Below are 25,825 nucleotides of genomic sequence, written 5' to 3'. Positions count from 1 at the left end.
CTCTTGTTGGGTCCTTTCTGACTAAAACGAACAGATGGTCTAACCAGCAGCCACTGCCCCCTTGCTCATAACTGCAATATCGCCAGCTCGTTTCTGGGCTGTTAGCACGAACAAATGTCGTGGGACTCCCCGTTAGTGTGTTCCAGAACTGGGATAGATCGATAGGCGGATGCAACGGATCTTACCCGTTGATGCAGATATGTGCCGGGTCCTCCTTGTTAATATTGGCTGACAATCGCATGCGCACCAACAGTCATCCTGTACCTCCGATAGGCCCGAAATCAGGAACGAAAGCAACCATTTCGTGTACCTGTTGGTTCTGCAGCTGAATCCTTGTGATCGGCTGCAGTCAGCCGATAGCTTCTGCAGCGGAACAAGGGAGTTGACTCGATCTTGTGCTTACTTTTTCCTTCGAGACTCTGCAGTCAAGAAGACTATTGTTACGCTGATTCAGCTCATCAGCTCATGTTTGTAAATTGCTCGAATTATTAAAAAGTTCTATATGTAATGTAGTGATTCGTATACATGTCCTGTCAGTTCATCTTCCTGACTCGCACCCTAATGCTTATGAACACAAGTGCCGCGCTTTCGAAGCTTGGCCGCATCGGCTTTGGCTCTCTCCGACAGCTCGTTGGCGTTGAAGCCGCCGATAGTTCGACGGGCGAGCTTAGCGCTGGTTTTGTCGTCATTGGGGAACTTAGCCTTGACGCCAAAGTTCTGTCCGTCAGCTACATAAACCACCTCACCGCCGACCATGGTAAGCAAAACCTTCTGGCGGCCAAGTTTGGACTCAGGGACCTTGAAGAAGTTGTTTTCGAGGATGATGATGTCAGCGAGCTTGCCGACTTCAAGAGAGCCGATCTGCTTGTCGGCGCGGAGGAAACGGGCGCCGTTAATGGTGATGGACTGGAGGGCGGATTTGCGGGAGATTCCGTTGCCAGGGAACTTTCCGTCGAAGGGAGGGCCTTGGGATGCGGGGGAGTTGGGGTTTTGAGGATCACCGGAGCGAGTGACGGCGACCTTGAGTGCAAGGAACTCATCGAGAGGATCAATCTGTTTCTGTTAGATGTTTCAGACGTGAAAGAATGGCGATACTTACAGGCCAATCGCTTCCATAAACAAGAGGTCGACCCGCCTTCTCAATCTCGGCCCAAGCCTGAAGATTGTCCTTTCGGTAATCGGCGAGAGACTTGAATGTGTTGGGGATGTAGAATGAGCTGAGCTGCGACCACTGGTAACTGACAATAGGATCGACTTTGAGCTTAGCAAAGCGAGGCCAGTCCTTCTCATGCGACAACTCATCGTGAGCGAGACCGAGACGGAAATCCTTGCCGGGATACTTCTTGCGGAACGACTCAGCTGCATTGAGACCAACACGGACAGCAAGATCACCATCGACGTGCAATTGAGCGTCAAAGCCAGCAAGGAAGAGAAGCTCGAGGGTCTTGGTGAGGATGGCAGGCTTCCAGTAAGGGTCGTTGAGGGAGTTCTTATCGGGAGCCCATTTGCCGTCGAGGTCGGAGCTGTTGACGGGTGCCCAGTAAGGATCAATCAGAGCAGCAGTGTTGGCAGGATAAGTGATGACACCATCGATGAAGGCCTTGATCGCCTGCCACTTGAGTGTAGGCTTGGGACCAATGGCCTTGTTATCGTGCCAAGGAGTCAGCTTCTTGACAACGTTGTTGACAAGCGCGGGAACGCCGTCAATTGACTTGGGCGCTTCAATACGGTAGTCGAAGTACGCGCGCGCAGAGAGACCATCCTCAGCCTTGATGGTGCTGAAGAGAGTGTGATGCTCCTCACCAGCAGCGGCTTCTTGGAAGGTAGTAATACCAGCCTCGCGAAGAAGCTTGAGCGCAGCGCGACCAGCCTGGACGTTTTCCTCGGCGGTGGGAGGAGGAGGACCGGCGAGGAGGGCAGAGGCGCCATCTGAGAGAGCGCCCGAGGGCTCTTGGCTACCAGGAAGACGAACAATCTTGCCATCGGCGGGGTCCTTGGTGCTTGAGTCGATGTCGGAGAGTTCGAGGGCGCGTGAATTGGCGAGAACGGTATGGTAGTCGCTGGATCGGATGATGATGGGTCGCTTGGTGTTGAGCTTGTCAAGCTGCTTCTTTCCAACATTTCCACTCTTCTCAACAAGACCAGCATAGTCCATGTTAACAACCTCAAGCCAATCATCGTCCGTCTTTCCAGTCTCGCCATCAATACAGCCTTGAATGTGCTCTAGAACATCCTCAATTGGCAGGGTCTGGTAGCTCAAGTCGCATTTGAGAAGAAACAGACCACCAGAGAGAACATGCATGTGCGAGTCGACAAGACCAGGCATGGCCATCTTTCCCTTGAGATCAATGACCTTTGTGTTCTTGCCGATGTACTTGTCGGCGGACTTCTTGCTGCCAACGTACTCAATCTTTCCGCCGCGCACAGCTAGAGCCGATGCATGTCCGTTGGAGGGACACATGGTGTAGATCTCGCCATTGACAAAGACTACATCTGCAGGCTTGACGACGGGCTTTACAGCGCTCGCCGTAGCGAGAAGCGCGCTGACGCAGAGGGTGAGAAGACCACGAGCCATGATTGAAGATGTCGATGATGGTGATCCCCTTCAATTGAGCCTGAGGTGAGCGACGTAAGATTGTTATAAGTACATTACTCAATGGTCCCTGCACTACAAGCTAACATGGGGTCTCCCAGCGGAGAGTTCGGCTAGAAATTCACAGTGATATTCCATGTCCAAAGAGGGTCAGAAGACCGAATTCCATGGTGCAGGGACTATGGCAGATCGTGGTGATTCCGGCGGCTGCATCGCCTGTAAATGGTTAAGCCCAGCGCATGCTTCCCCCCAAGCGGATAAGTGGACACCAACAGATCATAGTTAGTAATGAATCTATAATAGTAACTGACTGCAGGGTCTAAATCCCTCACAAACTATTGATCACTTTCATCCCACTGCCTCTGTGTGATTCGCTGCATTGTTTACGACGATAAGGCGGTGCCGGTGGGATGCTGATATTGCGACTCTTTACCTACGAACAGCATAGTCTTATGCGATATGATTTCTGTGGCGAAAACTCTCACAGGTCTAGATTTGAAGACTAGACGTTTGCGAAAAACTGATTCGAGTATGATGTGTCGTGAGGCGCGTTGTAGAGTTTGAGCTACGTCTAAGGTTAACTAATAAGTTAAGGTTGCGGATATGTAGATCCACGTGAATGACACCTGTAATACGACATCACTAACATTAACTTTCTTTCTGACACGCGATCAACAGCTACAAATACGACTCTGAATATAAACAAAGTTCAGATATAATATCATCGCGCCTCTATTAGCCCGAAACATCATCATTATATACAACTAATCGCAATTTGCAGCTCCTATCCCATCAAAGTCTCATATCCATTCTCCATCATGACATCCATCCAATACGCATCCTGTTTCTCTTCATCCATGCAAGACCAAGTCTTTTTGACAAGTGTTAACATCCGACGAATAGGCTTTGCCGCTAAAATATTTTCAAAAGCAGAAAGGCGTGAAATGATCGTCTTTCTTGCTTGCAATACATCAAGACCAGCCAGAGGCACTCTGAACCTTGGACTAGTCGCGATGCTTGCAACAGGAGGTTGTTGTAAATTCGAGATCCCGCAGTATGATCTGTTCAATGACATTTCGCTGCAGATACTCACGAATAAGAGTGGTTGAATAGACCGGCTTCTAGAAGTAGTTGGGATATCCTTGACCAGGTCTAGCACATGAAGAGCTAGACACGTTAACCACGTATCTGCCAAGGTTCTATCATCCGGGTAGTTGTTCGCAGCATCTGGAGATCCTGACTGGAATGCTTGGTTGTCTGGGCTTCCAGATTTTATATAAGGTACCAGAAGATCTGGGAAGTTGCGATACAACTGAAGCAAGCCCGTACATCTATAAGCTTCAGCAATGCTGACAAGATGATTCGCAGGGGTCATGTCATCGCCAGCATCGACAATATCATTTTCTGTCGGTAGCCGAATTGCGCACAACTCAGAATGCAGCTGTTCCGAGGCAAGCATGGCTTCTTGAGCCCGCTGGATATCTTCCTGAGAAACAAACCGCCGTGAACGAATCCTCTTTCGCTCCTTTCGCACAAGACTTCCCACTTTGGCAACGAGTTCTTGCACTTCGATACCAATTCCTGTCTGCGGATGAGGCATACGCGGTTCTTGTAAATCAAGACATTCTGGGGGTGCTGGTTGAGGCTGGGTGTGTCTTGTGCTTGAATCCACGTCTGTGACGAAGGAAAGCAGCATTTTCCAGTAAACAAGAGAGTTGTAGAAGAAGAATTCCTTCTTCTTATCTGCGACGGCTAGGGCGTCACCGCGGGCTTCGGCGGACTGAACCATTCGGGATAGAACGTCGAATTGCAGCTGGCCAAGACTACTGGGGTCATGCCATGAAAGACTCATTCCTAGCATAACCAAAGCTAATAAAGAAGATGTCTCAAGTTGAGCAATCTTGGCTTCTCGGGATAGGCAGATCATGGCTTGATCTCGAAGTTGGCGACCGACTGGTGTGAAATTCGGTGATACTTCGGATAGACAAGCAGCTGCCATGCTTTGAGTGATGTAGTAAAGTGATTGAGATCCAGACCACATATTCGAGATGGTTGTTCGGTACGGGTTCATCGGGCTATCATAGCAGGACATCATTCCGCAAACCTCTTTAAAATAGTACTCTACCAAAACAGACGAATAGTCCTGGAGGGCATGCGCCAAAGGCATCTCACCAACAGTCTCGACGGTTTGGTTTTGAGGCTCCTGTCTAGCTAACGCCTGTGATGTTGGCTGTGCTGGCGGAATCGGTTGTGCCGGACTAATGGTGGTGACAGGCCAAAGTCTCTCATCAGTGGACCCTTGAGCTATGGTATCAGGCGTCTGTCCAAGCGCCTGTTCCGGGTATAGCTGCAACACGTCATCCGGGAATTGCATAAGAGGTAAGGCTGTATCTAGCGTTTCCTGGTTTTGGGTATCAATACATCCAGGATTCATAGCGTCGTTGAGTTGATCCATAAGTTCCGGGTCATAGAAATTGTTGACAAACTGCTCAGCCGGCTGAGCCTGATAAGGCACATATGCCGAGCTCGGTTGCGGCTCAGCAGTGACATCGCTCCTAGGGGTTTCCGCAACATCCTTGGGCGATTTAGATCCGGCTTTCCATCGCAGCGGCTTTTGATATCCAGGGCATGGGATTCCTAGTCTCACACAGCGCGAACACGCAGGCTTGGATTCATCACATTTGAGCTATTTAGGCGTCAGGCAAGGTTCGGATGAGCGGGAGGGATAGTCGTACTCTCTTCGATTTACAGACGGCACAGCCAGTGCGTGATCTGGTGATTGTCTTTGGTGCTGGTGCATATGATGAGGACAGCATGACGACCCGTTTGGATGTATCCGCGTTGATGAGTGGAGATGGCAAGGTGCAGATAGATGGAGTGATGTGGAGTTATGAGGGGCTGTCATCACGTGATGATACTAGTTGTCCGGATATGGGACTCGGCTTCGGCCTCGAGGTAACATTCCAGCGTGCAAACCATTGTGTACTATAATACTATAAACTAATTCCTAATAATGCTGTCTATAAGTTCTGGGTTGGTTTGGCGACCCAGGGGACAGGAAAACAGCATATATGTTTCGTGATGAACTACTAGTTCCAAAGTGGAACTCAGCTTAGATATATCCGTCCCCTAAGTCTCCAAGACATCTCGGCTTTCCTAAGCAAACCTGTATCATCATAATATTACTAAAAACATACACTCCCTGATCAAGAATTCCTTCTCTTATCTTGTCCATCTCATTTCACATCCGATCCGAAGCAATGGGTAATATTCCCAAGGAAATCGCCATCGCATCTCGGTCCCAAGACTCACGATGCTCCACCAATCCTTACCAAACTCGGTATTTATTAGAGAAGGACATCAATACCATAAACGGAAGTCCTAAGCAAATGCTATGCTACGGCTACGGCACAGGATCACGGCTACTGTCACCTGGCCTTAGTTATCTGAAGACATGTTTGCCGAAGGACCCAGGCCTCACTTCACTTATCTTTTACCAAGGGAGCCCGCGCTTTGATGTTTCTTCAGCATCGAAATCTTATCAATCATGGCTGTTACTATTCCAAGCCCTTCTTTCAAGGTCGCTCTTGTGCAGATGAAGCCAAAGGTCAGCTAACAACATACAATCCTTTTATTTGACTGACACTTACATGGTCGACAGCCCCTGGATGCTGAACATAACTTTGCACATGCTGCCGAGCAGATCCATATCGCTGCTGATCAGGGTGCTGCACTAGCGGTACTGCCAGAATATCATCTTACAGGATGGGTACCAGAAGAGCCATCTTTTGCGCTTACCCCTGAAGATGCTGGTAAATATCGAAAGAAATACCAAGACCTCGCCGCCGAGCTTCATATCAATATTTGCGCTGGCACATTTGTTTCCCAAGCCCCTAAATCTGATGATCAACAAAATGCTGATGCCAGACTCACGTTGTTAAATACGTCGGACTTCATCGATCATGACGGAAACCTCCTCGGCACCTACACAAAGACGAACCTCTGGATACCAGAGCGAAGTACCTTAACCTCCTTTGCCGATCATGCTAGAAATATCTCCAAAGATGATTACGCTGCCTCCAATCCCCATCAAGTCATCGACACCCCTCTCGGTCGAGTCGGCATCCTCGTCTGCTGGGATCTTGCCTTCCCAGAAGCCTTCAGACAGCTCGTTCTAGCGGGCGCCAAGATTATTATAATCCCTTCGTACTGGACGGCATTGGACATGTGCAAAGATGGTCTTGCATACAACGCCGACTGCGAGAGGATGTTCATCCAGTCGGCTCTGGTAACCAGAGCCTTTGAGAACACCGCCGCTGTCATTTATTGCAATGCTGGTGGACCGGCGGCAGAGGGTTTCTTTGGCTGCAGTCAAGTCGCGCTACCCATTGTTGGAACGGTACCTGGGAGCTTTACCGATGGCGAAGAGTCTATGCGTATCTTGGATGTTGATATGAGGACGGTGGATATTGCGGAACGTAATTACCAGATCAGACAAGACTTGGCCAGGGAAGATTGGCATTATGGTTACCTCAAGAACACGGTCGCGAGGCTATAGGATGTAATAATTGGTACTTCTTTAGTGCGTTAATACTAGCTGTGTCCTAATCCCTCTCGCCTGTACCAAGCAAACACATACAAACCAGCCAGCCGGTGCATGAAAGGTCAATTGCCATGGAGTCAGTCGCCTACTGACAAGGTTGCTGAGATTTACTGCCCAAAGGACCAAGGCTACTCTTGTTACATGTATATCACCAGACAGTTAGGCCTCGAAGGAGATGGACACGGGTCATCTTATGTCTCAGAATGACGAAGTAAATTATTACAATCTGCCCATGTCGCGATAGCCTCGAGCAAGATACAGCTTTTGATAGAATGACAAATTCCATGCTACTTAACTAAACAAATACCAATCCCTCAGATCGCTACACAATATCCTAGTATCGCTATATAGTAATCCCATGAAATACGATTATTCATCTTGCTTCGAGGTTGAGCTAGAGGAAATTTCTTTGGGGCCCTTCTGTGACACTATATCTGTCACGGGCAATTCTTCCCCCAGAATGCACGCAAGCTTGGGACCTTCGTAAGACTTTCTCTTTCCCAGCCATAGAGCTGTCACAAAGACGATAAAGATGCCCAATACTGCAGTCACGTAGTCTAAATCCGTTAGGTTCTGACTGACTTGTTGACCAGATTTACTTACTCATGGTTGATACATTGATGGGAATTGCAGGAGGAAAGCAAAAGAACTATTGGGGAATTATCAGCATCGGTCTAAGTTGACTTTAGGTTTGTCAGAAATGGCAAAACTTACAACAGAGGTGACAGCTACAAAGATAACTGCAGTATAGTTTGCGATGTAGCCTTTGACACGACCGAGAGAAAACTCGGGAGGCTGCGAAAGCACCATTTGTCGACCTCGAATTAGGAGGATAAGCACAGGTGCTGCGTATGAGAGATTGAGGAACAGCGTGCAGCTTGCGATGTAAGCGTTGAATGCAACCTCGGGACCTTTGGGCACATTAGTGGTAAGAAGTAAATGGTGCAGTAGAAACATACCCAAGTAAAGAAGTCCGAACAGAAGGTTGAAAACAGCTTGCACGACAATGGCTCGAACAGGCACGTTGAGCTTTGGATGTAGATGCGAGAGACTTCACCATGTTAGCAATGTTTAGCAGAGAGTGAAGAGATAAAGCTTACTATCGGGAAAAGGGGGTACCCCCATCTCGTGCCATAGCCCAGATAAGACGACTGCCAGAGGTAACACAGCCATTTGCACCGTTTACAAAACACAAGGCAACGGCAACAGTGAGCACAGTTGCAGCAGCGCGGCTTTTTGTCGCTTGTAGTATCATCTCGGTAAGGGGGCTTTGTGTAGGCGATGCAAGGAGCAGATCAAGATCGACGAAACAAAAGAGCATGACGATGATGAAGAAGATTCCTCTGAGGACAGTCAGATTAGGGATTTTGCAGAGACTGTTAAAAACTTACGTTGTACCTCCGACGAGGACTGCAGCAACCATAGCTTGAGGGGCATCCTTGGATGGTCGAGGCATTTCTTCAGTCATGTGTGCTACAGCATCCCAACTGCAACATGTTAGCTATGCTTGGTATAAATCAGTGTCGTACTTACCCAATGAAACTCAAAGCTGACTGTAGCAGTCCAAGCATCCAGGCCGTGCCATCACTCCAGCCAGTAGTATTAGAGAAGTTGGTGAAGACGAACTCGGCGTCCGTCTTTGGAGAGGTAGCGAGAAGGACGATACTGATCACGATGACGCTGAGCAAAGACCAGTACACTAAGAAAAGTCAGTTTAAATAGTAGGGTGGCCGTATCTCGACTTACAAGCGCCCTCGTTCCATCGATTTAGGATGGGATAAGCAAAGATGTTCAAGAACACGCCAACGATAGACACAGCGACAAACATCAAGTACGTGCCCCATTGGGTGATTTCGTAGCTACCTCCGGAGCCAGCGACAGCAGCTGCAGCAAGGAATCGAGCTATAATCTGTAAGCAATTGTTTTCTTGGTAATAATAATTATATATACCTCCGAAGTAAGCTGCAGTTGTGTTGAGAGTCAACCAGCCAGCAATATTTGTCCATCCAACGAGGAAGCTCTGTTGCAATTAGAATTCTGCAATAGAGTAGTACTGGTAGATCTTACATTGATGCCCTTCCATTTCTTGGATGAAAGAGCAAAGGAATAGTGATATTGTCCTCCAGCTGTAGGATACAGAGACGCCAATTCTCCAACACTGGCAGCCAAGCAAATATTACAAAGAACGCAGAAAATAAAGCCGTAGACGAAACTAACAGAACCGCCCGATGGCATCACCAAACCTATTGATCCAGCTAGAGAAATCCATGTACTGTACTCAATTAGCGACTTTCATGCGACGCGACGGTACTCCTTACTTGAGAATGGCAAAAGCCATGCCGATCATAGTGATCTTTGAGAACCTCTTCTGGAGGTGACCCTCCTGGGCCGGTGCATCGCTCGTCATACTTGCCACAATCAATTGCGGAAGACTATAGACGAAAGGAAACAGAGTTGAGGTTTAAGCTTTTACCCCAGACCAGATATAAAAAGCTGAACGTCGGTCTTATCGCGCGTTGGTCGGTGACTTACTCGCGACGGGCGTCCAATCAGCGGGTAATGAGCTCTCCGCCTCCGCGTTGCGGGGGAAATTGATCAAATGATGGGCTAGACCGAAAACGGTAAACAATAGCTTAGGAAAACTGGCTCGAGGCGTATTTTTGGGTTCCATTGTCCCATATTTCTCGGCAGATAAGGCTGCGAGATAACGGGACACCCTTGTTCTAGAATCGGATCATGGCTTGAAAGGGGGGTTGAAAAGGAGAGGATGGGGTGATGATAGGAGAAGGAATTCCAATTGATATTGATAAGATGTAGATTAGTATTCCTAAGGATAGTGCTCAGTATATGGTACTTCTTGAAAGAATAGCATACATTTGTTGTCAAGTCTCTGATTGGTTCGTTCGACATAGTGCAGGGTAAGACGGAAACATCCTCATCAGCCACCATCAACATTGACGTACGCAAGCTGCCGAGGTCATTGTTCTTTTGAAATAATAGTGCAAGATAAACATGGCTCGCTGCTTAGTATTGTTAAAGTCTTGGTATAGAACACACCCCGGTTGTGTTTCTTCCTGTCAAAGATTTCAACCAAAACTCTCAACGTGTTATTCAGCAGCGCTCAACATTAAGCACTCAGCCCGGGACCAAGTTCTGTGTGGTGATTATATGCTCTTAGCCACAGGTCTCAACTGCAAATAACACATCTAGCTCCCTATTTAGATAATATACCATAACGCCTGACCAATTGCTACAGCGTAAATGCTGCTCAACCCAAAACAACCGATTGAGAATTCGAAGTAAGCAAGGTGCTGGGTAGTGGTAGCAGGTAGAACAGATACTTCTTAGAATGTGATCTCATTCTCCTTAACTATGAGGAAAAACATCTTTTAAAAAATATAAAGAGAAATGCATCCACGGAGATAGAGTCTATTTGCGTACAATAATTGGCTATTAGGATGAGACTTCCAAACCGACATGTCAAGATCTATTTTGCAGATATATTGATAGGGTTTGCACAAAATCAACTTAAACCTAAACATTCTGGAAGTTTGAAGTCAAGAGGAATATTTATTCTCTACCAAGCTCCTTGAACCTCTTGGGATCTCCCAGCTTGGACTTTTTTAATCACTTGACTCGACAGAAGGGAACAACATCCAGGGAAAGCCCAAAAGAGCCATCTCAACGCCAGCATATATCCTGGATGCTAAAGCCAAATAAGGATAGAAAATCAACAGCAGTTGTTCAATTACGATTTCTGGATTCTTTCGGCCTTATGGGTATATCTCCACTGATATGAGATTGCCATTCGTCATTGTCAACTGAAGACTCATAATTTGATCTTTATCACTACTTATGCGCGTAATTAAATTAAAGCTATAGAGAATAGGAAATAATACATCATTGACTCGATGAAGAGTCCGTCTTGGTAACTTCGACTGTCGTTATCATAGTCTTTGTGATACCACTATGATACTGGCCCCTGTATCCTGCATTACCAGCACTCTCATCACTTGACCTCCCCTCGATCTCAGTCTGTACCGTCGTCTTGTTCATCACTCCAGACGGACTTGCTATCCTATCTCGAAGTTCATACTCCTGTTGACCGATATTGATGGCCTTTTGACTGCTCGTCTCATCATCGCCCCTTTTACCACTGGACAAGACATGCCAGTTTTTGCCACTGCGCATTGTGCCGCTTCGTAGAGTACCACGACCGTAGTTTGTATTGCCTGTCGTTGGTGTCTTCTTGGAGTTCTTGCCATAGGTGCTGCCGAGGAAGCTTCGGAATAAAGGCCGCAGACAGGGTAGACTACCAGCGATGATACCGACGTTGAGCTCGACGCTGGTCCAGATGGTGATGTTGCGAGAGTCCCATAGCCAGTCACCCAGTTTACCGTAATTGGTGACGTATCCAAGCTTTGTAAAGGCAGCGGCGCAGGCAAAGACGCCAAGACCAAGAATGCCGATAAGTGTTATCCGTGTGCGGAAGTGCACGTTGAGCTTCCAAAGCATGGGTGTTGGGATGATAATGGCGAAGAGAAGATCAGTCAAGATATTGAACGCCGAGTTTGTGTACGAAAGTGTTTGTAATGTCTTTTGTGACCAGCATTTCGAGGGTACGGTTGGATCCCAGAGGACGCGTATGTCAGTACATTGGAAGATGACAGTCTACAGCAGCAAGTATTAGTCGTCTGAAATGAAGGTCAGCGTCGCATAACTTACAAAGAAACACCCAATGGTGTAGATTGACATGAAGATCATAATCGAGAGAATCAACCATTTGTAGAACTTGGTGGAAGCAATTCGTAGCAAGGCGCATCCGACAGACAGTTTGACTACACAAATTGCTATCAAGAAGATGGGTTGACTTATGAAGTTCAACTTCATTCCTGTCATGTAGACATCTGGGTCAACATCGCCAATATGCTTTCCACCGCCGTAAGCAAGCTGGGCAAAGATTACACCTTGACCTGCCCAGGACAGTGCGATGGTGAATATCATGAATGCATCCTAAGCGCAGATGATTAGAAAGATTCAGGAACTGGGAAAAAAAAGGAGCGTGAATGAAAAAAGGATGAAAATAAACGAGATGAGGTACTGGTGCAACTTACATCCCAACCAATGTTGCGAATCATAAACAACCGCACATAAACGCGAGCCAAAACAACAATACTCGCCAAGGTAATCACTAGAACCGTAGAAGCAAGAATATCGACCGCTCCATTCTCGTCGGGATTCGAAGGAAGCTCAACGGGATCCATGGTGGACGAGGGAAGGATGTACAAAGACCCAAGAACTTGGGACGATGGAGAAGGGGCAGGATAATAAGAAAAGAAACACGCATGAGAGAGGGGGGAGCCAGGGGGTTCCCTATCGATCCTTTACTTTCTGCGTACCACGTTTTCGACAGGGTGTTTTATGAGCTAGAACACAAAATTTCCACTGACCAGGAAATCAAGTCAAAGAGTATGCATAATGCCTCGGTTGTGAGTCCACTAGAAGGCATCTGTCATTGCCTTGACGCGGATGAACTACCAGGTTTAATCAAAGATTCTACACATCTTTTTGATCTAAAGAAAACCCTTGTATTGCCACTGTGACTCCGACGTTCAGGTGTATCATACGAGTTCCCTAACGGGGAGTCTAACCCTGGCTGGTGGTGATTAGCCTTGCCCAGATTGGATTGACACATATGCAGGTACTCTGGATAAAGGACTTATGAAACGCTCAGGTCTCGCTCTTGTTCTGTATTCAGGTTATAGCCGAGGCTAATAGAGAAGGTCGAGTAATATCCATAACGACCAATGCGGTGCAGGTCTTGGCGGCCCACCTGACGAGGTGAGCGAGGTTATCTCGACCTGAATGTATTATATGTGATACGCATCTCTATTACGCGATTTTGTCTAATTGACTATGTACTTGAATGTAACTCCGCAATCGAAAATGGGAGGATTATCATCTCTCCTCAAAGTGAAACATCTGGGTGACATCGAGTGATTCGCGAGGGAGATCGACATGACGATCAGCAACAATCTAGTCGCCGGAGAAAAGTAGTCAAAACACGAATCTTTGTCCCGTCACTAACGGGAATGTCAATGTTCGTGCCCGAGATGTTATGGATCCAAAAACTCCACTCATCTTAGCACGGAACTGTTCCGGATCATCAACCCTAGTTTCTCCCGGCGTCAATGCGTCAATTTAGCGTTCACCTACGCTATTACTCCAGCATCTCATAGTCCCCTGCAATCCAGGGCTCTGGAATGTGACGAGAACGTTGGTTCATAGCTTGCATATATCTTCAGCTGTAGAATCATGCATTTCGCCAGAGAAGACCTACCGTAAGCACTCTATTCCCCTGAATTAAGAATCGTCCGGTGGCGTAGTTGGTCCACCCCTGTAATTCCAATGCTAATGCAAACCCGCTGAGGATCCCTAAATCGGATTAGATCTAAGCTATAACTTATCTGGCCTAACGAACCGAACCCCTCCGCCTCGGCAACAAGGGACGGGCTTTTACGAGTCCACATAAAAGTTCTCTTCTACCGTTGGTTCTAGCATTTTAGTCAATGACCCTGCGTTCGTCTCGGCGTATATTCCCATTAGAGATGTAAGCGTACTTACTCCAATTGAGAGGCCCTAGGTCAAGATCCATGGATTGGCCCTGAACGATTATGCGTGACCCTTGACCTTGAAATGCAGGAGAAGGGGAAATGTCCAAGGGGATGATACAGTAGTATATAGCTCATCACCTTTCTGCATCCAAGACAGTTTTCACTCACTGGTCCTTCAAGCCAAACACCGGTGCTGCAAAGAAGATCCCTGCCCTTTCTTTCGTCCCTTCTTTCTCTTGTCAAGGTTGCCATCATGCGTGCTGGTTTCATCTCCCTCCTGGCACTCAACGCCGCTGGCGTTTTGGCTGCCCCCCAAGCCACCACCATTGACTCCTCTGCACCCGAGGTCACCAACATCGATGAGCTCGCTGATCTCGCTGCTTCTGCATACGAGACTGCTCAGGAACTCGCTGGGGATAAGACCAAGCGTGCCAGTACCTGCAATTGGAGCAACGTCCGTGTTCGACGAGAATGGTAAGATCCTTGTCTTTCCCACAGCACTTCCTCTAACATTTGCTACAGGGGCACCCTCTCCAAGACAGAGAAGAAGTCTTACATTGACGCTGTCAAGTGTCTCCAGTCCAAGCCTTCCAAGTCTCCTGCGTCATTCGCCGCTGGTGCTAAGACGCGTTTCGATGACTGGGTTGCTGTTCATCTGAACCAGACTCAGATGATCCACTACACTGGAAACTTCCTCACATGGCACCGATACTTTACTTGGCTCTATGAGGAGGCTCTTCGAAATGAGTGTGGCTACAAGGGAACTCAGCCTGTAAGTATACTCATCATACTACTAAATTGCTCTCACTAACATTCTGGAAGTACTGGGACTGGGCTCTTACTGCCCTCAGCGGCCTCAATAAGTCTCCCGTCTTCGATGGCAGTGACTTGTCCCTCTCCGGTGACGGGGAATTCATCCCCAACGAGCCCGATATCATCCTCGGCGCCTCAAGCGGTCTTCCTCCCGTCTACCTCCCCGCTGGCTCTGGCGGCGGTTGTGTCAAGTCCGGTCCTTTCAAGGACATGAAGGTCAATCTCGGCCCTGCTGCCCTTGACCTTCCCGGCGGTGGTGTCGCTACCAACCCCAACCCTCTGGACTACAACCCCCGCTGCCTGAAGCGTGATCTTAGCGACGCCGTTAACAAGCGCTTCGCCAACGCTACTTCTATCCTCAACAACATCCTCAAGCCCAAGACTGTTCTGGACTTCCAGATGCAGATGCAGGGTGTTCCTGGCACCGGTGACATCGGTATTCACGGAGGTGGCCACTACTCTCTCGGCGGTGATCCTGGTCGAGATGTCTTCACTTCTCCCGGCGATCCTGCTTTCTACCTGCACCACTCTATGATTGACCGTGTCTGGTGGATCTGGCAGATGCTAAACCCCAAGGAGCGTGTTAACGGCAAGAATGCAGTTCAGGGCACAAACACTTTCCTCAACATGCCTCCTAGTGCTGAGACTACGCTTGATGATTATGTCAACATTGGTTGGGTTGGACCTGAGCGACAGATCAAGGATCTTATGAGCACGCTTTCTGGACCTTTCTGCTACGTCTACCTGTAAATGAGAGCAGAATGATATCTTGTACATAGAGCGTATTCGTCTTCATCCGCTAAGCGTTTTAATTATTAGACAAATAGACTTTAATGTTATCGATTGACTTTTATCTGTGATCGTCTTCTGGGTTACGTCCTGACCCCAGTAGTTCATCCACGTTTCCGTGAGATCTTGATCCTCATCTTCCCGTAACATCAATCCCACCTAAGACGGGTTCTTGGGTTTTACGGCCAACTTTGGAGAAGCATCCCAGGAACAGGATATGGTGGTATGATCGTACAACCGTCGCTTGGCACCGGGTAAGCTTACAAGCGACGGTCATTCAGGTTCCAGCCCCAGGGGTTCACTCTGTTGCCCCTGATAAGTTCGCTTGCCGGGGCATCTTCCACAAGCAGTTCTTGGTGTAACCCCACATCATTTATTGTCGAGAAAACTGCCAACTGATTCTTGGCACGTGCTGTCATACCCCAGCATTTCTGTTGCATCATGCCATTTTCAATCCCGAAAGAGATCACGGGCTGATGCAACCCTTTCCACGCGAAAACCTTGAGGGTGGTATTCGCTACCCCTGTGGCTTTCCCCTGCATTCAGCGAATGTTACCAAGCCGCCGTGGCTTTTACAACCTGGCCCTATATATGACATCTTATACATAGCGAAGTTCGGGCTTTTGGGTTTATTTGCTCGGAGGAATACTTCCTAGTTTCCTTTGTTCTCGGATGAAAACGGCCGGCTCGGCGTTATTCAACCTTGCATGGATTTGTACAACTTTGTTGTTCGGAAATATCGAAATCTCTGATTCACGTCTATTGAACTCCTAAGCCATCTAAGATTTCCCGTAGTCATAAAATCCTCGTCCGCTCTTAACGCCTAGATTACCTTCATCCAAAAACTTCTGCAAATATTCCCGGGGTGCACTAGGAATATTTCCCCTCGCATCAGCATAATGCTGTTCAATATCAAGAACAACATCTAAACCGACAACATCCATCTGCTCAAAAGGCCCTTTGGGTGTTTTCAATACTCCTTTGAAAATATCGTCGATTTCTTCTGGTGTTGCGGCGCCTTCTGATGCTGCGAGGAGAGCTTCTCTTTTGATAGCTGCCCATATTCTGATGGGATTGAATTAGTCGCTGTAAAAAGCGAGTCTTTGGGAGAAATTACCTGTTGTAGATGTACCCCATTGATGGTGACTTCACATGAAATGGTGAGAAGCCGTGGGCTTTGCACTGCTCCATCATCAATGTGATGTATGAAGGATTGGTAGTTTCATGACCCATGATCTCGATTTCTAGTCTTTGTTAGCAGCATATTTAGCGAATTACCAGACTTGTGATTCTTACCCGGTGTCTCAGGTGGCCAGTCTGTTGCCTTTCAGTTAGTACAGGTATTTTGCTGGCCTGTTTCCACTCACAAGAATGAGCACTCAAGAAACGGCTCTCGTTTCTCAAATTAAGTCCGTTTAATATCTCCGAACAGGAGTAACTGCTAGAGTTTGACGCAATGATAGTATCCCTTGGAGCCAGTGCATCAAGCTCCGAGATGACTTTCGTCTTGAGCTCGATTTGCTCGGGTACACACTTTTCAGTCAGCCTTTAGCCATTTTTTAATGTTAGGTTTGCTTACCTCGACTACCAACGACGCAGCTTGAAGAGCCTCGCGCAAGCTCTCAGGAGAATGAGTGATGATTCTTCCCCAGGAAGCATTTCTTTTGTTTGAACTTTGTCGAAACTCCTCAATGGCTTTGATACTGGCTTGAAGTTGGGCTTCTTGGCCGTCGACTAGATGGACATCATTTCCTCTACTAGACCACTGAGACGTGGTTGTTAGCAAGGAACTTATGAAGAACAAGAGAATTGATGAGGTGATACATACCATGAATGCCAGGCGTCTTCCTTGAGTGCCCGCTCCGATCAAAGTGACCGACGTCCTAGGAGTTACTGTAAGAACCATATTGACAATATCGAGAAAATCAAATTGTTTGAAAACTTGGATCTATCCGGCTGAGGAGAAGAAGTTGAAATAGAAGCAAGAAAGATACTCTCCCGCAGATCTTGCTCAGCAAATGATCGTCATCATTTCGGATCCGGTCCATGATACCCCAGAAGCTAACTTAGTGAGTGGCGAATATCTCCACTCCATTTCAGTCCCACGAACGTCGTCATCGGATCCGAGACAAAATCAGGGTAATCGTAACCGAAAATTGTCTCTGAGGTCAGCGGCTGGATTCGCTTGAGTTGGGGTAATCTGATTACTTGTTCCGCACCGCGGAAAGTTACAGCGCCAAGTCCATGGCGTCGGTATGTGCATTCAAACCAAACACCTATTGCAATCGTAGATAGCAGGCTATTAGTATCACTCAAACAAAGGGCTTGCATTTTGAGTCGGCCGATGGGAACTCTTGGCATTTAGACTAAAATACTAGGATGTGCACTATTTTCATCAGCCGCTGTTGAGAACTTTGCTATGGCTGCCTGCACAGACTTTGAGCTCTGCGGCAAATGCTTCAACGTCCTCTCCAACGTAGATAACAAACTCTGATAAGTTTCTTCGGTGATTTTACCAATGCCGAAGTCGCGATCAATAGCTTTCCTAAGTAGCTGTACGCCAGCGACGGCATGATGCGGATACGGATCAATAGAAACGATCGGTACTGTAAATACCGTTTGTCTCCTACTCAGATCATCGCCTTCGAATGAATCGCGAGGTCGTTTTAGCGTGAATGTGTTGTGCAAACCGAATGCTAGGGTATTCATCACTGTGTTTTCAGCATCGATGCATATGTCGGTTATATCTGGGAGAAGGTCTTGGCGGTCTGTTGCTTCGATAATGTCTACTAGCATAAGAATGCTGAGATGGTAGTGAAGCATAAGAGAAACTAGAATGTTAGTCAGCGGGAGTTCTTTGTCGTAGGGTATCGTGTTGGTCTTACACCATCGAAGCTTTGTCTGCTGCCCAAGGAAAGGCATGCGTTTATGGCATTCATCCAAAAGCGGACGATAAATGATCCCAAATTGTTTAACAGAGTCTACCACAGCCAGGTATGCTCTTCGAACTTCTGACTCCTCATGGCCATCTCTCAGAGCTTCTTTGAATATGGCAGTTACCTTCCATCCAAGAAGTTTCCAAGAAGCCCCAGCAGCAATGATTTGATTCGCCCTTTCGTCTGTCATGTCTGAGCTCCCTTGTTTCCACTGGCGGGCGTTCTCGTCGAACATCTTGGCACAGGTTTTGACGAGACGCCAGGGGAGTTCAGACTCGAAGCCAAAGAGACCCGAAGATAGAAGGGAGCGGCAGTTGAGGGTGAGAGATGCAGAGGTGTCGAATGTCAAGGCTGCCCAGTATACAATACTTTCGGCGTTTATGAAGCCTGATGTTTCGATTGACTCTGGCGTTGTGACGATGGCTTGTGACTTGAGAGATGGAGAAACTTTGGAACCACTGAACTGCAGGTTTCTCTGACGTGCACGCAGGGTTTGTATCTGCTGCAACGCTGCATGAACACAAGCCTGACCAGATATCCCATCCGTCTCCTCCTCCTCTGAAATACCCTCAGGTATTGGTGTTAGAGCGAACAGAAGTAGAGACAGCATAGATCGATAAGACGGTCTGTTGATGACACGTAGCATATCTCTTCGAGCATGCCTCCAGAGAGTCTGAACAAGACTGCAGTGATCCTCGTTGGAATTTGGCTCTGGAGATGTAACAGGGAGCCATCGTGCCGCGAATGCAGAAACAGTGCTCTGTAGAGACTGTTCAATGTCTCTATTTCGACCGACTAGTTGACTGTCGCCAGCATCTACTATGCATCCATCAAGATGGCGACAGAGGTCAGATATACTGACGTATTTGTCTGCTAGATTGTGACCGAACCTGTTCATGTAAGCATAAGTGGTAGAGACGCTTGGCTAGCACGTACAAGAAAGGACAAGCATATCTTCCCATCCAAGAACCAAAGACCGCCTCGAAGCCTTCTCTGTAGAGAGTATCGAGCCATCTAGAGTCCACATTTTCCATGTTGACACTCTCCTCCGGATTTCTTATCGGACTTGGACACCATGGCAAAGATGCCGACTCAGGCATTGCCGATACAGTTGAGCTATCTCTGTATGTATCATGGTCTAGGTCATTTGCAGGACCTTGATCAAACCCCGGCTCATGGGATGCATCCGTGACTCGACTGCCGCGTGTTGATGATGTGTCACTTGTAGGCCGTGTTGTCCCTCGACGCGACCTACACTTCGCGCCTCCATTGCTTGTCTTGGCATTCTGAAGCCACTATTCAAGAACTTAATCATCTGTTGGCAAGTCCGAAACCGTAGTTACATACCTTGAAGGTGCACGCATGGTGACGGTTCCGACAGCGTGTACACGAAGAGGTCCCTTCGCTGCTCTGGGCATCACAAGCCACGCGCGATCTACGACACTCATCGCAGCTGGAGAACTGAGTACGACGTGTAACGAGACCCGTTGGCATATCGGATCCACTATAGCTGAGTGTTGCACTGGTATCAATTCGCAGTTCAGGAGTGAATTTCGGATCCGGATGTTGTTCGTTGGGAATGAAACGAGTCCACTTTATTTAGGAGAAGAACAAGGAAGTCTTTCATCAGATGATGCGGGGTAATGCAGATCCCCCAGTTCAGCTTTAGCCTGGGGTTGACATTCAAGGTTAGACCGTTTTGACGGTTGATGGTCACATTTTCCACCACTTTCGAGATGACTTGTGCAAAGCCCGATTGGTAAAAGGGGGAGAGGGTGAAATTACGGTTGAAAGCTTAATTTTGGGGAAACTCTTGTTATTTCGTCTGTCTTGTTTGTAACGGGCGCCGCCACATTTTGTTAGGTAACGCTGATCACTGGCGAGAAACGGGAGCCATGTGCTGACAGGGATCTTCGGAACCGAGGGCATGACACTCTTTGTTATGACGTACAAGCTGTTGCATTGTTGAAATCTGCCTTTGAGAGCAATTGGGACTTGAAACCGCCAGAAATGGGTAATAGCTGTGGAGATGTATACGGCATCTGGTAAAGGGTATCATTTCATCGTTGTAACAGATTGATCTGAGATCCATAACCGATAATCGAACCATTATCAAGAATGACTCGCTCATTCAACACGACCATCGGATCCGATTCAAACCCAATTCCCCGCAAGACAAGACCACGACCTGTTTCTCAGTTTCTTATTCCAGATAAGCGTTTTCCGCCTCTACCGTTAGTCCTGTTCCGCCCCTCCCAAGCCTCTTACGATCCCATCACTCAAGATCAGCAACATTAGATATTGCGGGGGAAATCATGGGGAAGACAAGGGTGACGCGACATACTTAAGTTCGCTGATCGTCCCATCTTTTCTGGCCATTTCGAAAACAGAGACACAGCTTTTTATTCCTCACAATCATCATGACTTCTTATTCCACTCCCCCAAATGAGAAGGCCGAGGTCTTTGAGGCCGAGGCTGCTGGTAGAGGGCAGGTTGATCGTATTGATGCTATGGCTACGGCACCTGGTACAACCCTCGAGTCGTTTTCTCATCTTGACGAGAAGAAGATTCTTCGCAAGGTTTGTTCTAAATACCAATATTTATCATCTTATCGCTAATGAGTCTCAGATGGACATGCGATTGATCCCCATGCTCGCACTTCTTTACCTCCTCTCTTTTCTTGACCGTAAGTTTACCACGAACCCCATGACAGCACCCAACTGATCGTTTTAATACAGGAGGAAATATCGGAAACGCAAAGATCGAGGGTCTTCAGGAAGATCTCAAAATGAGCCCGGACCAATACAACTGGTGTCTCACCGTCTTCTTCTTCACATACGCCGCCTTCGAAGTCCCGTCGAATCTACTCCTCAAGAAACTCCGTCCAAGCGTTTGGCTTCCTACAATCATGGTTGCATGGGGTATTGTGATGACACTCATGGGCATTGTTCAGAATTACCATGGTCTTCTCATCGCGCGCATCTTTCTTGGTGTCACTGAAGCTGGTCTCTTTCCTGGTGTCGCTGTACGTCTACGTCACTTCTCCAACCTCTGCTGGTAAGCTAACATGTTCTTAGTACTACCTTACAATGTGGTATTGTCGTCACGAAATTCAATTCCGACAGGCCCTCTTCTTCTCTGCAGCTTCTATCGCCGGCGCATTCAGCGGTCTTCTCGCCTTCGGTATCGCAAAGATGGACGGTGTTGGGGGTCTCGAAGGATGGCGCTGGATCTTCATCCTCGAGGGAATCGTTACCGTTCTTGTTGCCATCTTTGCATTCTGGGCGCTTTACGATTTCCCCGAGACTGCAAGCTTCTTGACAGAAGAAGAACGCGCTTTCGTCGTATTCAGACTCAAGTATCAGGGCCAGCAGAAGGCTGCAGGGCAGAGTCAGTCTCGTGTTGCGCAGGCTGACGAGTTCAAGTGGGAATATGTCTGGGCCGCGTTTAAAGATTGGCAGATTTGGGTCAACATCTTTGTTTACTGGGGTGTAAGTCAAGACATGAGCTGCCATAACGTGAGTAATGCTAACCATGACAGATTGTCTGCCCACTATACGGCATTAGCCTTTTCTTGCCCACCATCATTCGCAACCTTGGCTACAGTTCCAGCAAGGCCCAGCTTATGACTGTTCCTATCTACATCACTGCAGCTATCCTAGCTGTGATCGTCGCTTGGACATCAGACCGAGTTGGCAAGAGAAGTCCATTCATCGTGTCTTTCCTCTGCGTCATGGTTGTTGGCTTTACAATGCAAGTTCCCCATCAAGTCACATTGCTTCAGTTCATACTAACTTTCTCAGGTGCATTTCTACCCACAACCCCAAGGTCGTCTACGCCGGTGTCTTCATCGCAGCATGCGCCATCTATCCTGCGTTCCCTGGAGTTATCACTTGGCTGGCCAATAATCTGTCAGGAAGTTACAAACGCAGCGTTGGAATGGCCATCCAGATTGGAGTTGGAAATCTCGGCGGTGTAAGTGTAGTCCTTTCCCGGTACCAAGGCTCTTCTCACTCACAAACATAGGCTATGGCATCAAACTTCTACCGACAAAAGGATGGGCCTCGCTACATTTTAGGTCACGCTTTGGAACTGGGTTTCATTGGCGGAGGTATCATTGCAGCTCTCATCTTGATCTTCAGCTACAGCCGTATCAACAAGAGCCGTGACAGGAGAATGGCAGCTGGTGAACATGAGACGATCTCTGAGGAGGAACTTTCTGCCAAGGGAGATAAGGCTGTAACCTGGCGATATATGCACTAAATGTACCTTAGATGTTGATTGAATTACATAATGAGATTGGGCTGTATCGTATTGATTTCCTTCTCAACTGGTCGATGCATTTTTCCGCAGAATATAATGGGTGGCCTGGGGATAGCTACAGTGAAAACAGCCTCCATTGCCGCCTTCAAGATAAAGCCTTTCATGATAGGAATGAAGACTAGAAATCAACAGAGCCAAGTTAGTCTAGTCTAGTCTAGTCTCGTCACTTTCAATGCGCGCCCTTGGTTCAACTTTGTAGCCCCACCTAACCCCGCCTCGTTGTCGTTGACGCCCAAGTTTCTCAACATCATCCATCCTTAGATAGGTATTTATAACGAAGTCAATTCCTATCTTTAGTTTGTTTCCACGTTGAGTCTAGTAGCCAGTTACCTCTATATCTTCAAAATGTCCCTTTATGCTCGACAACTCAACATCAATGACCTAGAGCGGTCACTGGCCGTTGAAACTGCCGCGTTTCCTCCTGCCGAGGCCGCCACTCGCGAAAAGGTTGTGATATCCATGACAGGCCTGAGGTATATATCTAACCTTTATCTTAGATTGAGTATCGCTTGACAGTCTGTCCTGATATATGCATTGGCCTCTTCCTTCACGCTGGCGCCAGCTTGCCATCTCCCATTCCTCAAGACATCCCATTCGTGGAGAAATCGACATCCAGTGACGACGTGCTCCTCGCACATGTCATCTCCACTAAAACGACCAACAAACCCGTGAGAGATGAAGACATGGACTACCCTCGCAACTGGAAACAAGTCCCCCAAGGTGACTACGCCGTGGGTCACAAGAAGAATGGAAGAACGATTGCTCTCCATGCTCTTGCTGTCGCTCCCGATTACCAGAGGGCCGGGCTAGGCAAGGCCATTATGCGCGCTTATATCGAAAGAACTAAAGCATGCGATGCCGGGGATCGTATATCGATCTTGACGTACGACCGTCTTGTCCCGTATTATCAGAAGCTTGGCTTTGAGCACTATGGGAAGAGCGAGTCTGAATATGCTGGGGTAGCTTGGCACGATCTTGTGAGTGACATAAAAAAAAAGCCGAAAGACCAATTCTAACTGGGATGTAGTCTTACATACTATCTTCTTCTGTGTGAGAAATCCCTACAATAATGATATTAGATGTGCAGCGTGGTGGACTTCAGATTGAAGAGGCTCGCGTGGTACGGCTAAAGTGGTCTAGATATACAAAGACAACCTGCAGGCAATCCCACCATTCAATTCCCACCCAAACCTCTACTGAAAATCTGGTGAGACGAATTCTCCGACAGTCTCCAGCTATATACTTTCCACCAAGTTATCTTCGGTAAAGAATAAGCGACGCATGATCGGAGGGGCCGTGACATGTACCATAGATAAATGGACGATAGGTGTCGACTCATCACTTGTTTGAAGACGACTTCCATTGACCAGGTTAGCCTCCATTGGCCGAGCGAGATCGAAATGCCTCCAATCTTAACTAGCTCAATTCATGCACAGCACTCTGGCGGGTGGACGGAAGGCGTTCATCGCCTGTCCTTGAAGTAGGGAGAACTTCCCAAGCCGCCAGCTATGATATAATTCTGCGTGAGTCAGCCACGGCGCTTAGACAGACATTAGGGCTGGAACATACACGGCTGGTGTCTACAGTGTCTCTTCTTTTCTCGAGTTGTTTCAAAAAGGCTTTTATTTCCTCCTTGATCCGATTAATCTGTGTGTCGAATAGAGACGCCATAGTAGTACTCAAAATGAATCAGAATTCTATTCAGACGAGGCTTTGGTGGAGAGGACTCTTACGCAATTAGACTGAAGGGCTCGATTCGGGGAAGGCTTGCTGGTTCGCCTAGATTACTCTTCTGGAAAGGGATTGTAAATGTCAAGTCATCAAAGCCCTCGGTCCCAAATTTGTGCTTGCAATCTCGATAATCGTCGCTATCTCGTACGTGCCAAGCAACTTGTTCGGGGGATTTTGTGAGAATTCCTCCGTGACTTTCAACGTGTTCCTTCACCAAGTCTTCGAAGTCCTTGTCAATGTTGACGGAACCAATTCCACAAGCTGGGGAAATTAGTCGACGTTTTCACAGGACAAAGCTACATACCAGATACCGGTTGTATCTCGATAGCCTGAGATGATTTGTGGACCTCGGATGTTCCATGGAATTTATCTTGGATCTTCAGCAAGCAAAAGTCCTTGGGTAAATTAGCGCAATAAATGCAACCAGGCATTGAGGATGTATTTACAGTAGTGCCCCCGCCAGCGTCGACGATCAAGACATTGTCGCCGTCCTGTGGGTTGAACATCAGAGTTTTTTTGTGAGGGCTATGAGGTCACTAACCTTGGTTTGGTCAGACGACTGTGATCGGCACATCTGGAACGCAGCAACCGCTTGTGGCTCAGTCATGGCCACATGAATAGTGTGGTCTTTAACATGGTCAAACCCGGCGTTAGAAATAAGTTGTTTGAAATTGCTCACGAGAGCTGGGTCCCATGTGGCGGGAACACTGAAAAGAAAGTTAATGGTGGATTCTTCAAAGGACTTTCCTCTTAGAATCTTTGGTGTAAACTGTCTGAACCTCAGTTCCTGGTATAAACAACCAAGGAAATCGGTGTAGAGGCTCTCGACCTGCGTCTGGTCGGCATCCTTGTTTCCAAAGTCTACCTTGAACCATTCTCGAGTTGTAAATGGCTTCGCAGAATCATCGGGGACTTCTAGTCCCCATCCAACGAGCTTTGGTGGCTGATGACGGTCACAGTAGAACAACCTGGTGGGGATTTTTATGTCTTTCCCCCACCTCAAAGCTGTTGGTTTTCCATCCCACTTCGATTTGTGGGCGATTCCAGTCCCTGTTGAAAGTTGTCATCAGCCCATCTTGTTGGAGTGATGGCGCAGATTTGGGGATCAATTGACCAGTTCTATACATACCAGTCATCCCAATGTCGATGCCAACCACCAAGTCTGCTGCCATGGCGATAAGGTTGGTTGATTGATTGGTTGGTTGGTTGGTTGGTTGGTTGGTTTGATAGAGGAATCAGCAAAGATTCAAGTGAGAATACAGAGAAAGAGAGAGACTTTTAATTACCTCCGCGACTGTCGAGGAAGGAGAAGAAATTCATTCCTTGTGCGCTGCCACCTGTAACCTGCTTTCCACCGCCAGCTGAGGCGACAGACTCAAGAGGCATCGCGTTCCGTCTGCCGCCATATCCCGTTTCCGCTCCC

General features: G+C 47.7%; 10 protein-coding genes across 10 annotated transcripts; 4 read left to right on the top strand and 6 right to left on the bottom strand.

Annotated features, from left to right (window-relative positions):
* Positions 1 to 392: 392 nt before the first annotated feature.
* On the bottom strand, positions 393 to 2,764 carry BKA55DRAFT_566934 (amidohydrolase family-domain-containing protein). Its single transcript, XM_046192678.1, has 2 exons — positions 1,100 to 2,764; positions 393 to 1,053 (listed from the first exon to the last, which is right to left on the bottom strand). The coding sequence occupies exons 1-2, from the start codon at positions 2,573 to 2,575 to the stop codon at positions 559 to 561; spliced, it is 1,971 nt and encodes a 656-aa protein (XP_046050321.1). The 5' UTR covers positions 2,576 to 2,764; the 3' UTR covers positions 393 to 558.
* Positions 2,765 to 2,905: 141 nt separating this feature from the next.
* Positions 2,906 to 5,443, bottom strand: BKA55DRAFT_566931 (fungal-specific transcription factor domain-containing protein). The gene is made up of 2 exons (XM_046192677.1): positions 5,329 to 5,443; positions 2,906 to 5,279 (listed from the first exon to the last, which is right to left on the bottom strand). The coding sequence occupies exons 1-2, from the start codon at positions 5,407 to 5,409 to the stop codon at positions 3,378 to 3,380; spliced, it is 1,983 nt and encodes a 660-aa protein (XP_046050320.1). The 5' UTR covers positions 5,410 to 5,443; the 3' UTR covers positions 2,906 to 3,377.
* Positions 5,444 to 6,140: 697 nt separating this feature from the next.
* Positions 6,141 to 7,151, top strand: BKA55DRAFT_689576 (carbon-nitrogen hydrolase; the record flags this gene model as incomplete). Its single annotated transcript, XM_046199368.1, has 2 exons — positions 6,141 to 6,200; positions 6,255 to 7,151. The coding sequence occupies 2 exons, from the start codon at positions 6,141 to 6,143 to the stop codon at positions 7,149 to 7,151; spliced, it is 957 nt and encodes a 318-aa protein (XP_046050319.1).
* Positions 7,152 to 7,393: 242 nt separating this feature from the next.
* On the bottom strand, positions 7,394 to 9,797 carry BKA55DRAFT_566929 (amino acid permease). Its single transcript, XM_046192676.1, has 11 exons — positions 9,515 to 9,797; positions 9,264 to 9,468; positions 9,147 to 9,216; positions 8,943 to 9,098; positions 8,730 to 8,895; positions 8,588 to 8,683; positions 8,297 to 8,539; positions 8,156 to 8,247; positions 7,911 to 8,107; positions 7,800 to 7,845; positions 7,394 to 7,753 (listed from the first exon to the last, which is right to left on the bottom strand). Exons 1-11 carry the CDS (start codon positions 9,601 to 9,603, stop codon positions 7,566 to 7,568), a joined length of 1,548 nt encoding a protein of 515 aa, XP_046050318.1. The 5' UTR covers positions 9,604 to 9,797; the 3' UTR covers positions 7,394 to 7,565.
* A 1,256-nt stretch (positions 9,798 to 11,053) lies between these two features.
* On the bottom strand, positions 11,054 to 12,460 carry BKA55DRAFT_353093 (uncharacterized protein; the record flags this gene model as incomplete). Its single annotated transcript, XM_046185806.1, has 3 exons — positions 11,054 to 11,867; positions 11,922 to 12,209; positions 12,311 to 12,460. The coding sequence occupies 3 exons, from the start codon at positions 12,458 to 12,460 to the stop codon at positions 11,097 to 11,099; spliced, it is 1,209 nt and encodes a 402-aa protein (XP_046050317.1). The 3' UTR covers positions 11,054 to 11,096.
* Positions 12,461 to 14,063: 1,603 nt separating this feature from the next.
* Positions 14,064 to 15,373, top strand: BKA55DRAFT_593688 (uncharacterized protein; the record flags this gene model as incomplete). Its single annotated transcript, XM_046195581.1, has 3 exons — positions 14,064 to 14,284; positions 14,333 to 14,582; positions 14,633 to 15,373. The coding sequence occupies 3 exons, from the start codon at positions 14,064 to 14,066 to the stop codon at positions 15,371 to 15,373; spliced, it is 1,212 nt and encodes a 403-aa protein (XP_046050316.1).
* Positions 15,374 to 16,145: 772 nt separating this feature from the next.
* Positions 16,146 to 20,109, bottom strand: BKA55DRAFT_642952 (uncharacterized protein). The gene is made up of 11 exons (XM_046197165.1): positions 19,696 to 20,109; positions 19,285 to 19,643; positions 18,298 to 19,238; positions 17,780 to 18,243; positions 17,645 to 17,688; positions 17,241 to 17,295; positions 16,992 to 17,177; positions 16,780 to 16,945; positions 16,709 to 16,729; positions 16,530 to 16,656; positions 16,146 to 16,477 (listed from the first exon to the last, which is right to left on the bottom strand). Exons 1-11 carry the CDS (start codon positions 19,840 to 19,842, stop codon positions 16,192 to 16,194), a joined length of 2,796 nt encoding a protein of 931 aa, XP_046050315.1. The 5' UTR covers positions 19,843 to 20,109; the 3' UTR covers positions 16,146 to 16,191.
* A 343-nt stretch (positions 20,110 to 20,452) lies between these two features.
* BKA55DRAFT_737801 (major facilitator superfamily domain-containing protein) lies at positions 20,453 to 22,891 on the top strand. Its single transcript, XM_046201373.1, has 7 exons — positions 20,453 to 20,927; positions 20,977 to 21,034; positions 21,087 to 21,373; positions 21,426 to 21,839; positions 21,890 to 22,101; positions 22,152 to 22,323; positions 22,375 to 22,891. Exons 1-7 carry the CDS (start codon positions 20,769 to 20,771, stop codon positions 22,609 to 22,611), a joined length of 1,539 nt encoding a protein of 512 aa, XP_046050314.1. The 5' UTR covers positions 20,453 to 20,768; the 3' UTR covers positions 22,612 to 22,891.
* A 125-nt stretch (positions 22,892 to 23,016) lies between these two features.
* Positions 23,017 to 23,687, top strand: BKA55DRAFT_510309 (acyl-CoA N-acyltransferase; the record flags this gene model as incomplete). Its single annotated transcript, XM_046187581.1, has 2 exons — positions 23,017 to 23,118; positions 23,169 to 23,687. The coding sequence occupies 2 exons, from the start codon at positions 23,017 to 23,019 to the stop codon at positions 23,685 to 23,687; spliced, it is 621 nt and encodes a 206-aa protein (XP_046050313.1).
* A 348-nt stretch (positions 23,688 to 24,035) lies between these two features.
* BKA55DRAFT_353044 (uncharacterized protein) lies at positions 24,036 to 25,675 on the bottom strand. The gene is made up of 7 exons (XM_046185805.1): positions 25,532 to 25,675; positions 24,944 to 25,452; positions 24,849 to 24,893; positions 24,707 to 24,797; positions 24,405 to 24,663; positions 24,241 to 24,349; positions 24,036 to 24,190 (listed from the first exon to the last, which is right to left on the bottom strand). Exons 1-7 carry the CDS (start codon positions 25,572 to 25,574, stop codon positions 24,134 to 24,136), a joined length of 1,113 nt encoding a protein of 370 aa, XP_046050312.1. The 5' UTR covers positions 25,575 to 25,675; the 3' UTR covers positions 24,036 to 24,133.
* Positions 25,676 to 25,825: the final 150 nt, after the last annotated feature.

This window comes from Fusarium redolens (genome assembly GCF_020744475.1).
Source record: "Fusarium redolens strain MPI-CAGE-AT-0023 chromosome Unknown BKA55scaffold_7, whole genome shotgun sequence".
Classification (NCBI taxonomy): domain Eukaryota; kingdom Fungi; phylum Ascomycota; class Sordariomycetes; order Hypocreales; family Nectriaceae; genus Fusarium; species Fusarium redolens.
The sequence above is the reverse complement of the archived record's forward strand: the minus strand, read 5'-3'. Positions and strand labels throughout refer to the sequence as shown.